This window comes from Lontra canadensis, unplaced genomic scaffold (genome assembly GCF_010015895.1).
Source record: "Lontra canadensis isolate GAN:19392208 unplaced genomic scaffold, GSC_riverotter_1.0 scaffold22, whole genome shotgun sequence".
In the NCBI taxonomy this organism is placed as follows: Eukaryota; Metazoa; Chordata; class Mammalia; order Carnivora; family Mustelidae; genus Lontra; species Lontra canadensis.
The window spans coordinates 6,981,370-6,998,447 of NW_022631016.1; the positions used below are offsets into that span (position 1 = coordinate 6,981,370).

Here is a 17,078-nt window from a genome sequence, read left to right on the forward strand (position 1 = left end):
TCCTGCTGTCCGCCCCCCTTCTCTGTCTCTCTCAAATAAAACTAAATAAATAAACAAATCTTTTTTTTTTTTTTAAGGGGGAATTCCAGGTGAAGAGCAGGAATGAAAAGGCCATCCTTTTTTTTTTTTCCATCACCAGGTGTTTTTCCTAAATCATAATTAATATAAATATAAGGTAAACATCATCACCACCCTGCATTTCTGCGCACTATGGGGGTCCACGGCTTTCTGGATTCACTCCTAATCGCTGACTTCATTCCACGCTGCAGGAGTCACCTTTAATTGTGTGAACTTGACTGAAATGTCTCCTCTGGAAAACAGAAAGACCTCATGGCTACTGGGAGCAGAATTGCTGATCTTATTTTAAAAAATCGACATCCTTCCTTTTAATCATACACTGCTTGCAACAGATTAATTCTAAGGTATGACTTTAAAATAAAAACAGCAATTAAAAATAAGCATCACCAAAAAAAAAATTAAAAGACTGAATTACATTGGTCAATTAAAAAAAAATGATTAATGCTTCTAAAATTCAGTTCCTTATTTTGATCCAGTGGCAAAATCATTCTGAAAGGAGGAACTTAGGCTAATTAAATAGATGCTCGCCCATTCATTCCATGGGATCTTATGGAAAGGGATGCTTTGAATACTTAAATCAAATTCAACACCAGCATAGCAAAAACAAGCTAATCTTTTCTTTTTCAGTTTCATCTTTGCAGATTCAAACCAAGGGCAGAACAATGCTTGAAAATAAAACACTACAATTTTTCAAGTCTGGTTGTTGTGATTATAAGGACGATGGAGCCCTGTTTTGAAAGCACTGAGGTTTTCGTTTCTGATTTTTGTCATAACATGCTGACTCAAAGCTGATACTATTTGTTGTACAGACCTATGAACAAAAATATCTTCCTGCCCCTGAGCATAGTTCATTGGCTGTCTGGGCAAGTGGAGGGCCTGGGCAAGGGACAAGCTCGGGGCTGGTCCTCGTGTCAGGTCAGCTGTGCACGGGGACTCACGCATCCCCCTTTGTTCTTGCCCTTGGTAGCTCCAAATTTGAAATTTCTAAGGTCATAAATTGTTCTATTTATCACCAATTATGATTGTTACCTGACCCAAGTACTGAGTCTGTGGGCTTCAATCCCACCACCTTAATCTCCTGCAGATCGTTGTGCCTCCTGGACTCAGAGGTCCTTGTGTGAAAGCTCATGGGTGAGTGAGTGTTCTTATTAAAATATCGAAGGTTGTGAGACGATGCCCTGCAATTTATACACCTCTGTTGCCCGAAGCAGGTCAGAGCAGAGTAAGATAATCACAAATCAACTGACAGGTGCCTAGGTGACACAGTCAGTTAAGTGCCTGCCTCTTGGTTTTGGCTCAGGTGTGATCTCAGTGTTGTGAGATTGAGCCCCGAGTTGGGTTCTGTGCTCAACCTGGAGTCTGCTTGAGATTCTTTCTCTCCCTTCCCCTCTGTCCCTCCCCCTGTGCGTGCTCACTCCCATGTGCATGCGCACTCTCTCTCTCTCTCTCACTCTCATTCTCTAAAACAAATAAACAGGGACACCTGGGTGGCTCAGTTGGTTAGGTGTCTGTGTTCAGATCAGGTAATGATCCCAGAGTCCTGAGATCAAGTCCCACCATCAGGATCCTTGTTCATCAGGGAGCCTGCCTCTCCTCCTGCTTGTACTCTCTCTCTCTGTCTCTCTGTCTCTCTCTGACAATAAATAAATAAAATCTTAGGAAAAAAATAAATAAAATAGATAAATAAATCTTAAAAACAAAGAAAGAAATCAACCAAAAGACCAAGAAACAAACAACAAAAAGAATGGAAAGAAACTCAAATTCTCTTTGATGAGAGGCTCTTTTCATTATTACTATATGGCTTTATGCTTTATAAAAATATGGCTCATATGTAAATGCCCTGATTATTATTTGATTATAATAAAAAACACTGCTCTATGTGAAACCAAGTTAGTTGCCACTTGGGATAACATTTGAATTTAGCACAGAATCACTTGTCATCCTTATAGTGAACCTGAACACTAAAGACAGATTCATTGGAGAACAAAACTAGAATCATCTTCTTACATCCAGCTTTACAGTCCTATATGCAGCAAAACTTGCACTTACGTCAACGTCCTGAACCAATATTAGTATCAATACTTTGATAGTATCCCTATCAAACCTCTACACCATAACATATTTCTTCACTTTGGAATTTTTCTTCCTATATATGAATATCATGAAAAGAGTAAAATAAAATGAAATAGAAACTGTTTTTAGTAGGTTTTTTGACAAAGACATATATAAGTCATTCATAAAATATCATCCCAAAATCATGTGACAAAAAGAAATCAAATAATACAGGGAAATAATTGAAAAGGTTAACTGTGATTGAAATTGTGTTTTTTTTCCTAATGCTTTAACTGTATTTTCCAGATTTTCTAAAATGCAAATGCCTTTGTCTCGCCATTGAAAACACAAACGTTATTTTAATTTTTAAAGAACCCTTCAGTGAAACAAAATATGAATGTCAATGCCTTTAAAATAATATAAAAGATAATGTGCACCTTGGAAGTAGTAAACTTAGGGATCTTTCCAGAAGTTCCACGAATTCAAAAGGCACACGCCTTCTGGCACTGTCTAACCACAAATGCTTAAAGACAGCAGCACAAAACACCCTTCACAGCACCATGAACTTCTTTTTGCGAAGAGTGCACAGAATCTTCAACTGAATTCAATTCCAAGAACATAAAATAGCACCGGCATAAAGTAAAACCAGCCAACAAATGGCTTTACGATGCCGAGTGCTACCTATAAGCAAACAGAAAGCTTATCACCGCACTTTCCACCGCTCACACTGAAACCCTCCCAGATGTCTTCAGATGCACCTGCTGCGTGAACTTCTTTGCTAGGTCACGCCCTCCCCAACAGGAAGCTGAGGGCTGGGTTATTTTTAAAGTTTTATAACTGGTCCACACTCCCTCTCAAGCCCTCTGAGCCTAATCCCACCAAGTTTCCGAGCGAGATTCCCATTTTCCTCGCTCACTAGTGACCACTGCTGCACACGGACGCCAAAACCCAGAACTCTGCGCAGAGCTGCCTCCCTCCGCCAGCTCGCCGCGTGCCAGCTACGGCAACAATCACTTTCCATGGATTATTTTATTAGATCCTCCCAACAGCTGACAGGGGTAGAAATAATTACAGAGAAAATGAGTCTCGAAACAGGCTCAAGGTCACGCAGCTGAGCTGCATCAGTCGACCTCTCTCTTCCTCTCCCTTGTTTCTCCCACCAGGACAGGACCATGAGATCTCTCTTCCAAATGCCAATTTGCTCAGTGGATTTCCACATCCATTAAGAGAATCTACGTCATTCGCCAAAAGCCAAACAGCTGTGGTGTGTTTGCGCACGCGTGGCGCTGTCCTACCCGTGGGGCACCACGGTCTTCCAGCAACAGTGGGGAGTCTGTCTTTCTTCCTTTCTTTCTTTCTTTCTTTTAAATATTTTATTTATTCATTTGACAGAGATCACAAGCAGGCAGAGAGGCAGGCAGAGAGAGAGGGAGAAGCAGGCTCCCCGCTGAGCAGAGAGCCCGATGCAGGGACTCGATCCCAGGACCCTGAGACCATGACCTGAGCCGAAGGCAGAGGCCTAAACCCACTGAGCCACCCAGGCGCCCCGTGGGGAGTCTTTCAACTCAAGCTCACAGGCAAACCTTTTCCAATGTCCTTCAGGGGTGAATAAAGCATAAAAGACGCAGCTCTACCAACCCAGGTTGTATCTGTACCTTCTACCTCGGCAGGTGGCTCCTTCCCCTTTGGCTAAGGGTGAGAGCTCATTTTCCCTAGGGGTTAGCTTTGGGGTAGAGACTTCCACTTCCCTGGTGCCCTTGCCCAAACGTGGGAATTTGCAATATATCTGTTACAAAATCCAAGCCCATCTTCCCCCAAAGGTACCCCCGGATGCAGACAGGCACCTGAACAAATCAAATCCTTGAAGTACGTTCGCTGAATCAACAACTATCTCTGAGCTTCTGTGAGGAGAGAAACTGTGCTACCTTCCAGAGAAGCAGAGAAAAGACAGGCACATTGTCCACCATCTGGCAAGTCACTATCTGGTAATGGGGGGAGGGGCGTTGTGGGTGACACCTGCCAAAAAATCACGCAGTAATGTGGTAAGGAAGGTGCACGACAGGTGTGTTAACAGGACCGAGCAGAGCAGCGGAAGGAGGAGCTCAGGCCCAGGGCAGGGCTCCTGAGTCGGATCTCTTCACTCTGAGTGAGATCACCAAGTAAAGAACTTTGGGGAGGGAGTAGCTAATGCTCCAGAAAAGCAAAGAAGTTTGTTACCAAGTCCCAGAGGCAAGAAAGAGAACGTGTGACAGTGGTGGTCTAGAGAAGCAAGTCCACAGGCCTGGACATGGGAGGAATGAGCTGAGTTTGTAAGGGGCGTGGCGCCACATGGCACCATGGGGGTGTGGTGGGCAACAGGGAAATGCCAGCATTTATCCAAAGGGAACTACCAAATGGGGGGGAAGGTACATGGCATTTTATAAAGAAGGTGTTGGCCCCAGTACACAGGAGGACAAAATCTGGAGGCCAAAGGACCAACTAAAAGCCCTGAAACATTGGGTCCAGCCTCCCCGTGATGAAATGTGATGGAAGTCAGCATCCGACACCCGCTGTGTATTCCCCATGGGCTGTAGTAAATAAAAATATGAAAATTCAGCTCAACCCATCTATACTCCCTGTTCACTTAAAAATACCAAAGGAGATTCAGGGGACGTGATCAGTGCTAGGAACTAAGTCAACTTCTGTCCATTCACTTAACATCGGTCCAGGCACCTCAATGCCTTCAAGGGTTGGGTGCATACCCAAGGGCTCCTTGAGGTCTGAGAGCCAAAGCGATGACTCTAGAAACCATTCAGCGTTTATCTAGAGTGCCCAGCTGTATATGGAAACTGCGTATCCTCTCTTGCTAAGAATCGTATGTTTTATGATCTCATAAATGTGACCAAAAGAGATATAAGCACTCGGAGCCCGACGTGTTCTCCCTGAACGCTGGAAGAGGCCAAGTGGCCTCCTTCTTCAAAATTAGTATTTTTCCTTAGAGATGGGTATGAAGTATTTTTTTACACATCATCCTCAAAATGCACTGGCAGGAGAGGTGATCTGAATGCAAGGGTTATGCCTGTTTTCCCCCAAAGAAGGGATGATAAATAGGAGGGAAACAACTCAAGATCAATTCTGACTGTGTGTAGTAGCCTCGCCATCAAACGGAAGGTCAAGTGTTGACCTGGACACCAGAGCATGGGCACCTTGAGAGGGGTAAAGAGTAACAATTTCCTTGAATTCTCAGCTGACTGGTAAATGACGTAATCAAGGTCACGGAGAACATAACAGCAGGCACTGGAACAGACGTCAAAACCTCTTGACTCCAGAATTTCACTGAAGGATGTACTGAGAAGTTGAGAACACAGTTTCTGGAGTCAAAATGCCTGGATCTGAAGCCTGAGCCCAGCTTCTGCTGGACATCAGACTATGTCCTGCCTCCGTGTCCTCATCTCTACGGCAGGGATGCTGACAATACCCAAATAGCTTTCATGGAAAAAAATGAATTCGTTCTTATGAGAACGGGTCCTGGTGCCTGGGACCCCCCATGAACACTTGCTAAAAAGAGCAGGCATCACTGGTTATTAGGAGACGACGTTTCGGGCCACCTTATACCGTATTCCATGTTCAGAAGTATGACTTAGCACTTGTCAACTACGGCAGAGAAGCTCACGTGTAGCGACAGCGACATCAAGTAAAATCCAAAATTATCTGCAGGGGCGAAACATAAGATCTCTCACCTTGCTCCTACAACAAGTTCTTTCTGTCCTGGGTCAAATGTTAACTGCGAGAAATCCACAGCATTCTTCGCTCTGAACTCCCGTAACCAGGGGCCAATTTCTAAATAGGAAAAATAAATAAACGAAAAGATAAAAATGAATGAATTTTTTTTTTCTTTCGAGGGACCACACAAAGTGCACAACAGGTAGCAAACATGACATTTCAGAGAGGACCCGGAGGTCCCCTGACGTTTGGGGGCCACGGGAGGTTTCCAGCAGAATGTCGCAGGACCCACACCAAGGACGTGTTAAAAGCTACAGGGCGGACACCCAAGGATGAGCGAGGGAGGCATCCGTGCTCGGGTAAGATTTCCAAGGCAGATGTGCGTTTCTCTCTGGGCTCTGGGCCGGACAGAGAACCACCCAGCATTCACAGGCTTCTCCAAGGGACTACGGAGAGCAAACAGGACCTTTTCCTGCGTGTGCTTACTGGCAAGAGCTGAAGGCTGGAGAAGAACAAAGCCTCAGGATCCGGGATAAGCACAGGAGCACCCATCGCCCTCCTTCAGAGTGGACACCCTCTGTCTGTCCTCTGGGTTTCGATTCTATTCTATGAGGCGTGTTGAACACATATAGTGCTTTCTAGATGAGAAATCCAGTTCCTTCTAGACCTTCTTGGCATTTTTTTCTCTTAAGGGGAACCAGGAAATAGCCACTTGTCAAAGCAGGCTGTTCACAAGCCTGTGACCTCCTATGACACGGCCTCCGGCCCCCAGTCCATTCATGGTAACTTGACAGCATTGGAGAGGGACAGGAGGCGACCTCATGAGCCGCTTCTGCAACTTGTATTAGCACATGTCTGACACCACAAAAATACTCTGGAAGTTGACTGCCAGTAGTGGCTCGCCTTATCATTATTTCTGACAATTAGCTGTGTTACCGGACTGTCATTTTTTTCTTGGATTTACTATTTTGAGTGATATCACACTGACTAAAGAGGCACACGAAAGATGTCACATCAACAAAACCACTGGTAGAGCAAAGAAATCATGTCTTTCCATGGAAACAGATGCCAAAACCAGATTTTATATGGAAACAGGCCCACGTCCCATAACATGTTCCACACAAACACCTTTGCTGATATGATCGAGACAGGTTATTTTCCAGGAATGGTTCTGTATAAGAAGTAGAGCATTTCTCTACCACCGGTTAAAAAGGTCATGAACGGAAAGTTCTACTCCGCGTGAAGGAAACCAGGGTTGAATTCTATAGAGACCTGTATTTGGGCTTTGAAAATTTAATGTGCGTCTTGATTCTTTTTAGAAGTTTATATACATTTATTCATTTCAGAGCCAAGTCATTTAAAAGAAAACACTTAATTATAGTAAAGTGTGTACAAGGCCCTGGAGCTATGGAAAGTTGTTACTCAATGGCGTGTTCCAGAAGTTCATAATTCAGTTAGCAAATGAGTGCTAGTACCTTCTTTGAGCACAGGGTCCGTGAATATAAGATCTCTACAGGCATCTGTAATGCTAGAGGAAGCACTGTCACACAGATGGGAGAGATGACGGGGTCCTAGGTAAGAAGAAAGGAAGGATCTACCCGCATATCTATGGTGCAGATGCATTCCAGAAGCCCAGAGCAACGAGGGGTGGCACAGTGCCCAGGGGCCACCCGTAATCGGTGTTTCTCCCCTTCTTGCCCATTGGGCGCCACCAGTTCTCTGCTTCTGAAGCTGGAACCGAAGCTCCAATGCCCAGAAAGCTCGCTGGGGTGCCACAGCCCGCAGCACCATGGCCCGCGTGCGGGAAGCAAGCACGGAAGACACGGTAATGGGAGCGCAATAACTGGCAGGCGGATGGCGGGGGAAGATGCACAATGAGCGGCGAGAGGGAAACCGGAGAAGTGAGAGTGGAAAAGAGCAACGGCAACTCGAGAAAGCCCCAGGACGGATTACTGCCGGGCGTGTTGAAACAGAACCGGGAACACACTCGCTCCCAGGCTCACACATTGCGATTCGGCTTCAGCCGTGACAAAGGGGCTTAGAAAGTTCCCAGGCAGGGACTTGAACCCACAAAAGCAGCAGTCTTAGGAATGGGCATGGGCAGATGGTGGGCAGGATGGGGGAAGGAAGGTTAGATGCTAGAAAGCATCACCCCACATGAGATGTAGGTGGCGGCTTCGCGAATGCAGAAGGAGGAGGCGGTGGGGTGCCCCATGGGCCTGATAACTAATGACGGAGGGGGGCAGGGGATGGGGGAGGCTGATGGAACAGCTGGAGGAGAACAAAAACTGTCTGAGACTAAATGAAGAGGAAAACAATGATGACGAGTCACAGGCATCAGCAGGTGAAGGGTGGTCCGAGAGAGAGAAGACAGGTCAGGTGCAACAGCGGAGAAGGTCACGTGGGGAGAATGGCCCCAGAGCCTTTGCGGAGCATGGCTAAAACCCGCAGGTACCTGGAGAGCTGTTTTAATATAGGACCTTCGTCACACAGACAGGACACGCAGGACCAGGGAGCCCTGCCAGGCCTGGAGTCCCAGGCTCCTGTTCACCCAAACCTACAACTCCCAAAGCCAGACACGCATGTCGGACTTAAAGTGGTTGGAACAAGGAGGTTGCGGAAGGCGGGAACAGACAGTCACAGGCTGGATTCTGTGTTGGAGGAGGGGACAAGTGAGCCACGTCAGGGGAGAGAAGGCTGTGAAAGACATCAGTGAACTTGCCTCTCGTGCGTGAATCTCTCCTTTCCATTAGACAAACGGGAAGAGAGTGGCCAACGGTGACGAGGAGGAGGAGACGTCCTTCCAGTTTTGGTTCCTGTACTGAGCAATGAGAACTGCCATACTGTTTCCCAGGACGTCCTCGAATCATAACAGGAGGCACGTAGACAGGGAAAAACGAGCGAACAGCCTATTGTTCGATCACTATTGTTCCCTTTGCCTTATTTAAGTTTCCAAAAACCTGCCCCATGAAAACAGTGTATTTGTATGATTAACACTCGATCAGAGTCAGGTAATCTGCCCATTCTCTTCTTTTTTTGATTTTCCTGTGCATCCCTCCAGATCTGATTATCTCAACTGCAGATCTCACGCCCTCTGTCGGACCGAACACCATGAGGGCTTGGGGAGAAGGGTCCTGCACAACCCACTTCTCACCGAGAAGGTGCCTGTCCTGACACCACTCTCCCCTACTTTCCTTGCAAGATCGGGGACTGGTATTCTCTCCTCTGTGCCAAGACCAGCCGTCCCCCTCTGCTCGGCCCACCTCTTCCCTCCTCTTTGGTCCCTTCTCTAAATCACCTCTTTTCTCCTTTAGTATCTTCTGTGTTATTGGGCCTTTTCCCTCTGTCTGGAAGTATATACATATTCCCTCATTTAAGAACAAAACAAAACAAAAAAAAACCACAAACACCTTTTAAAATACATGTTCCTTACACTCTTGTTATGACAGTGTTAAATGCCCTAGACAAAATGTGTGGTAAACTCCCAGGTACACTTTGTCAAAGAAGGCCGTAGGCTCACCTTCATATGGACGTTTCAACAACCCCTCAAGGAACACGTAATCCCAACTTTATACAGCTTACTTCAGAGACTACACAAAGAGGTAAAGCTTCCTAATGCAGTTCTGAGGTGATTGTGTTCCTGATGATCTTGCTAGGAAGGCTGCACAGAGACATCATGAGAAAGGAGAATCATTGGCTAACCTTATTTAAGAACACAGCTGAAAACATTGCTAAGGAAGGACGTGTATTGGCAAATCACACACACACACACACACACACACGCACACACACACACCATTTCATATGGAATAGGGTTTATTCCAGAAACACAAGAAGGGATCAAGAAGCTTAATGTCAGAAGTTCTATCTGTAGAATTTGCCACCACAATAACAGATTTCCACAGTAGCATGAAGAAATTACCAGCACTGCTTTGGGAAAGCATTGCAAAAATGAACCATTATGAATACAGAAAACTAGAAGAATACAGTGTCAAGTAAGGCCAGTGAGGAAAGAGTCTGAACACAGGGCAGATGGTGCAAACAGGCTCAGGAGATGCCAAAGAAAGGTCAGGGCGAGAGAAGAGAGCAGGGGAGACGGCACACAGCATGTGGCAGGTTGAGAGAGACGATTTCCAGTAACATTAACTTTCTTAATACACGCTCACTCCTCCCAAATAATGGGTTTATGTTTTTCCTTCGTCTCTCTCTTCTGATCTTTATAGAAAAAAAAAAACAAAACCCATTTGATGAAATGGAACTTAAATATGGCAGCCGATACAACCTTGTTTGGAAGTTAGGTAGTCATATATAATTGGTAGCTTCAAATTAAATACTTTGTAGATAATTTGTAATATTTGAGAGTAATCATTCTAGCTCATCCATTCATTACACAAATACGGCTTTTTGAACATGGCCTCTGGCAATGACTTTTTATTGCAAAATTAGCTGCAAAGATAACACGTGTGCCTCTCCTACCACTACATAAGCACCCCTGTGATTGTCTTGTAAATATTGTAATGAAAAGTGTACTGATCTGATTTTTAAAAGAACCCAGAGTTACCATTTCAAGAAATAACTTTGAGGAACATGTGTTGGTATTAATAAATTTGGTCAGAATGATGGTTTATACAAACTAGGACTTGAGCTGACACATTCAGGTCGGTCACCCCCCGCCCACCCCAACCCAGAAGACAGAACTTTTTTGTTAAAGAATATACATGACTATTGAATAAAGAATCAAACACTGTAAAGGTATTGAAGGTAGTCATGGTTGCAAGCCAAGCAAACCTTTTAGAGTCTGATAAGTAAGAATCACAGGGGAAGACCAGCACCGATCCCCAAACCTGGCAGTCACTCAGAAGACCAAACTGACGGCTCCGTGGAGTGCAGAGACCAGGCTGACTGCGGGGGCAAAAACTGAGCAGCGAAACCTCCCAGCTCAAACAGAAGTGGCTCTGGGGAGCCTGTTCCATTCCTCTCTCCAAACGTCAGTCAATGAAGGAGTCCAGCAAGCAGGACTGAGGAATTTCTTTGGGGGACTTGAAACCCATATGGAACAACCTAACAGGTAGCCTCCCAAGTAACACATCATACAACGCATTCAGAAGGTAACAAGAAAGAAAAACCAACATCCACTTCATTTTGAAAGTGAATCGATTCCCACTGATGTATACTGTTAAATAAAAACAGCCACCTACTCAGTTTAATAAATAATGCATTGATTGTTTCTGGTGTTGTGATTATGAATAACAATGATCTACGTGTCAGTGAAGACCTACAGGAAAGAGCATTCCCATTGTCACTAGTTAGATTTTATGCTCCAAGGGCCTTGGTGTAATGAAGGAAGGAGAAAATGTCAATAACCATGTACTGATCTGCTTTAACAGAGCAAAGAACATTCTAGAAGAAGAAGGAAGAGATGATACAAGCAGAGTGGAATGGCCCGATGTCTCAACAGTCTAGGCCACTCAGCTCTGATGTGTGCGGACAAGACATTGTCCTGAAAGCACAAGGGCTGGGTCCTCACCTTCCCCAGAAGGCCACTCCAGCCAGCGAGGCAGCTCGGGCCAGGAGGAGAGGTACAGAGTGTACTCTCCGCCGAGCATCCCAGAAGCTCGCCTCACCTGACCTCTCCCGGAATTGTGAGAGAAACCATCCTCTGTCAAAGATACCTGATCGTCTTTAAAGGCAGCATGCATCTCCCTTCCACAGGCATCATTTTCAGCTTCAGTGCATTACATAACCATTCTAGCAAGGCAATCTGAACTAAAACATGACTGGAAAACAGACGAGTGGAGTTTTTAAGAAGCCATACAAAGAAGACTAGCACGCTGGCCAATGCCTGTTTCCTGCACCGCCACTGGACCGCTAGTACTTTCCTTCCTTTTTCCTTTCCCATCTGCTTTTCCAGGCATGTCCCTCCAGCACCAATCACTCAGAGCCAGGCAAGCGCACTTCAGACAGCAATCCCAGCACCCCATGCCATGGTTCACCCCCAAAATAAGATATTTCCAGGCCTGGGCACCTGGGTGGCTCAGTTGGTTAAGCAACTGCCTTCCCTGTGCCCAGCTCCACAGGGAGTCTGCTTCTCCCTCTGACCTACCCCACTCAAGCTCTCTCTCACTCTCCCTCTCTCAAGTAAATAAATAAAAATCTTTAAAAACTTAAAAAAAAAACATATATCCAGGTTTTCAGCTATAGGAGTGCTGGCTGAAATTCTTTAAGGTGTTATAATAGATTTCAGTTCTAAAACTTCACGTGCTCGTCCGGTGGCAGACCAAGGCAAACACTTCACCAGGGAGGCAACATGCCAGTCCGCAAACATTTATGCTTGTGAAAAAAACATATTATCAGAACAACCACTGTCTCTTATTAACACCTTTTTTTTGTTACTGTCTGTATTATCAGTGGTTACTTAGTTTCAGGAACTATGTCAAATACTTTTACATGTTAGCAATGTCTAATTTCATTTAATGTTTATAATCCTGTGAAGCTACAGCTATAATCTTTCTTAAAGAAATAAAAATTTTCAAAATTAAAAACCCTGAGTTTCTGACAAGTTAAACATCTTGCCAAACACAACGTAAGTGGTAAGTGGCTAAGCTGGAATTTAAATCCAGGATAAGACTAAGGCAGTATTTCCATAAGGTCCAAATTAAAAATCAATTTTCCCAGGAATGTATAAAGTACATTAAGCCCTAGCACCTAGTAATATATCAGCATGGATTAAACCTATCGGAAACGGTAGTTGCCACCCACCAAAGGAGAGCAAAATTAGATAGAAAGGAAGAGGTGGTAATTTTCAGATCGGGGACAGGAATGTTCCAGCCCAAGCCGCCCATTAGACAGGGCAAAGCTGGAAGAAGGAAGGTCCCAGAAAAAAGCAGAAAGAAACCAGGTGCCCCAAAGGCAATAAGGCACCCGGAGGAAGAAGGTCCCAACAGTGGAAAATTTATCTCCATCATTTCTTTCCCTGACAGGTCCTGCTTACATCAGCTAATGCAGAAATATGTCAATACTCTATTGCCTCACTTTAGCTTTCTAGAAAGACTGAAAAATACCAGGCTAATTTTCTTTCTCCAGATGCAAGGACCTCAGTTACTTTCACTGCACCTGCTATCTGGGACTTCACAGAACCGAAGAAAGTACAGTAGATCACGACACTGGCTATCCTGCAATCCTTCCCCCTGACTTTATAGTTTATAAAACTAAGGGCAAAAAAGTTGCATGACTTCCCAAAGTTACATGTCGATGAGGTCCAGTGGAAGACCCCAAACCCTGTGACTTCCTCGCCAATCTATCTTCTCCATCATGGCACTAGTAGAATAGCCATCCAAGTGGGAATACCATCGTGTGGTCTCTGAGCACACAAAACTTTCTAAATTATGGTATTTTAAGGGACCAAAATGCCCAGATCTTGATTTGGATCTCAATATATTCACCCACATATATGGTATGTATATATGTATATGCATGTATGTGTGTGTACTCGCACATATATACATACACAGGTTTATAAATATGTATATTAAGTATATTTACATAGATTATCCCTGGATACAGATATGTATCCACACAATTACACATATTCATATCTAAAGGCATCAATATGTTCATTATGTATCTACATCTGTGTGTATGTACTTATCTATATACACAGGTATATAGATGTATTTGCATAAATGTACGTAAGAGATATAAATTTATATATGTATATATATGTGTACATATATATACATATATATACATGACACTAAATTAGGTGGAAAAAATCTCAAAAGCTTGCTATAGGAAATGATCAAAATATTCAACTGATGTGACTTTTTATAAAAATAAAGCAAAAATATCCAATAATAATCAATTAGGGAAAGTAAAACTCTTTTTTTTGGTAAAACATTTTTATACCATTAAAAGTAGAAAGGATCCAGTACACCAAGAAGGCATAAAGCATCTTTCATGTACAGTTTTATTTGTAAACATGACCCATAAAACACAGTATTTTAAAATGCTAACAGTGCTCCTTCTCATCCTATGTCCAGTCATGCACCCACTCAACGGGGGGCAGGCGCTCATGTTTCCATCGCAGTGACACTTTTAACCCTTAATCCTTTTTTCACAGGTTCACCATCAGAAAACTCCACTAACTGTAAGTCTCACAAAATATCTATGCTCTGGAACTGAGTTCTTGTAAAGTTCACTCCTCCGCCCCAGACAGCGTGGCTGGTAGATTTTCTTAAGAATCAGGCGATCTGTGATCATGTACTTTCTACTCACAACTTTCCCTGATTTGGGTCTGCTTCATGCAAACACGACTGGAAAGCCACAAATGTAAGCTCGGAATCCCCAGTATAGTATCGGCTTACAATGTAAGCAAGCATTAAGTAATAGCCGTGAATCTGTTAAAATTACAGGCAGCAGCAACGCACACACTGTTCCAGTAAGGGCAGGAGCAGACAGACTGAAGACTGGCCTGGGACAGGCTAAAGGCATGTTTTACCCTTCCAAGAGATTCCTGTTGTGATTTTCAGATATATTGTTTCTACAAGTTAGATTACAGGAGGATAACATAGAACTGATACATGTCATTCATATATATATTTTTTTTCTCCCCCTGAGTATGTATTTTAAGAGAAATCTTAGGAGACAAAATTTCATCACAACCAACCACCATCTTCATAAACAACTGAAATGGACGCCCTTTCTGAATCAAGGGTGGGATTTGTGATTTCTACTGTTTCCCCCAATCTTCATTTGTTTGCATGATTTTCCAGCCATACCAGGAAAAGCCATTCGATCTCAGGATCCAAATGTCAGTGGGGGACCCCAAGAAATTCTGAGTTGTCTGAGGGTTACCGGAGACACACCTGGCAAGATGTAAAGAGAAGTTTCTGGAATGTTGTCAATAAACTGGTTTAAAAATCTGCCTGGCAGGCTGGCGTTGCCTTCCCTTTTGTTTACAACTTCTAAGATCGCAGAAACCTCCTAGTTCATTAAACCATCTGGAGCAATTATTCCTGGCGGGCTGCAGATCAGAACCAAGCCGATAAGAAGCAGGTTTTTATTGCTGGATAACTCGCACACGAAGCAATTTCTATTCATCCATCCATCAAGACAGAATTTTTTTTTAATTTAAAAGATTATGCAAATGCAAATGTAAACTAGGCCAGACCTTCCAACCCCTGGACTGTGACCAGCTTTGTCCTCCAGGCTGCGAAGTGTGTCCCAGAGCTGCCCCGCCCCTCAACTCTGTGCGGCTTTCCGACAGGAAACTTTGCTGGTGCAGAAGGGTCTTAATTTTGCCTTGTGACCTGCAGCATATGACTAGAGGCTATAAAATCTAATTGCAAAATCTTAATGTTGTGCCAGAGGACATTAAAAAGTAATTTCCTTCAGATTTATAACTTGAGAATTACAAATGATGTTAATGTGACTAAAAATATAAAAATGAACTGTTTCTAGTCAACAGACACTGAGATTACTCCAGGAGTGGCCATGGGCTTGCTGTGTAAGCAGGGATGACCAGAAGTCCGAAAGGGCACAAATACAGCCATTTGTGCAAGGAAGTCTCCTGGCTCGAAGACATTCTCTATGTCCCCAGACAGTCTCTTCGCCAGACTACTGATTCTGCCCATCACCAGAGCTGGAATGCATTCCAAGACGGACTCAGACTCTTTCAGAAACTCCAGGGTTAAGCAGTCAGGTGATGTGCATCTAGAATGGACACAATTATTCATGTACATAGTCTGTGACTAATTCTTGAGTCCCTGCTATTGGAAGGACCCACTTGAGGACTGGCGAGGATACCGAGGTATGGAAGACCGATCTCTGCCTTGAAGACATTCATAGTTTAGCAGAAAAGGTGAGACATACACACAACAGAGTGAAACTGAGGACAAGAAACACTAGCTGGTACCAGAACAGTGTGATGGTCAGTGGTCTCGGCAGGGCTAGCCAATGAACAGAACGTGGCCCACACGCACAATGTGGAACTTTCCAGTAGCTACATTACAAAATGCTAAGAAGCAGGGCACCCGGGGATTCAGTCAGCATATGCCTTTGGCTTAAGTCATGACATCGGGGTCCTGGGATCAAGTCCTGCATTGGGCTCCCTGCTCAGCGGGGAGTCTGCTTCTCCTTCTCCCTCTGTCCCTCCCCCCTACTCGTGCACATGCTCGCTCTCTCTCACTCTCACAAATAAATAAATGAAATATTGAAAAAAAGCAAAATGCCAAGAAGCAAGAAAAATTAATTTTCAACAATATAGTTTATTTAATAAAGTATATCCAGGATATTATTTCCATGTTAGCAAAATAAAAACTGTTGAGATATTTTGATTTCATGTGTACATTCTATGCCTTTGAACTCCAGTGTCCGTTTTTACACTGATGCACGTCTCCATCCGAACTAGCCACATCTGAGTGCCCAGCAGCCAGACACGGCTGGTGGCTCCTCTCCTGGACAGCGTGCAGCTAAGGAATTAAGAACGGGGCTTCCTTGCTGATACAGAGGCCTGTTCCATTACATTATTGAAAAACAAATTAACACGGGGTCTTCTTAGACGCGAAGGTCATTAAATCTGCAACTGAGTCAGGGGCGGATTCCAACAAAACCGCCCTCGGGTCACCCAACTGCTGATGCAAGTGACACAGGCTTCAGAGTGAGGCTGACTTGCATTTCACGTCTCAGACTCAGAGCTTTCACGGTGGCACTGTGGGGCCGAAAGCAGGTGCCTCATCATTTCTTCACAAACTATACTAACACAGGGAGCATGTGAACACAAGAGTTTGTGAGGAGAAGAATGTATAGACCAATTCCTACGAAGCACCTGGCAGAGACCCTAAGACACGGGATGGTCTCCAGAACCAGGGGTCCCCAACCTCACCACTGCAGGCAGCAACGTGTGGTTTTCACCTGCCCCCCGAGTTCACCGGGAGGACGGCCCTGCTGCCTCTTGTGACAATATCCTGAGTAGCAGGCAGACTATCTGCCATGAATTCTAGCCTCCAATAGAAGGACGTGCAATTTCATGTACATCACAGACTATCCGTGACAGCGGGAAGGCTCTGGAACGTTTAGGAAGGCCACGACCAACTATCTGTTCAAACCAACTGACCAGGCAGCACTAGCAGAAATCCATTCATCAAGCGAGAGACTGTTCCATAACCCTAGACTCAGCAGGTCTGGGGGGTTCAAACCCCACCCATTCCAAAGAAAAGTTTGACCCTGGACTGACTCGCAGAGATAAT

General features: G+C 44.4%; 1 protein-coding gene across 1 annotated transcript in view; it reads right to left on the minus strand.

The window, feature by feature from the left end:
- Window positions 1–17,078, minus strand: part of SEMA5A (semaphorin 5A) — a 297,989-nt gene that overhangs the window by 248,021 nt on the left and 32,890 nt on the right. The window contains exon 2 of the mRNA XM_032861862.1: window positions 5,850–5,949. Within this exon, the coding sequence (XP_032717753.1) occupies window positions 5,850–5,949 (100 nt within the window). The remainder of the gene's footprint in view (window positions 1–5,849; window positions 5,950–17,078) is intronic.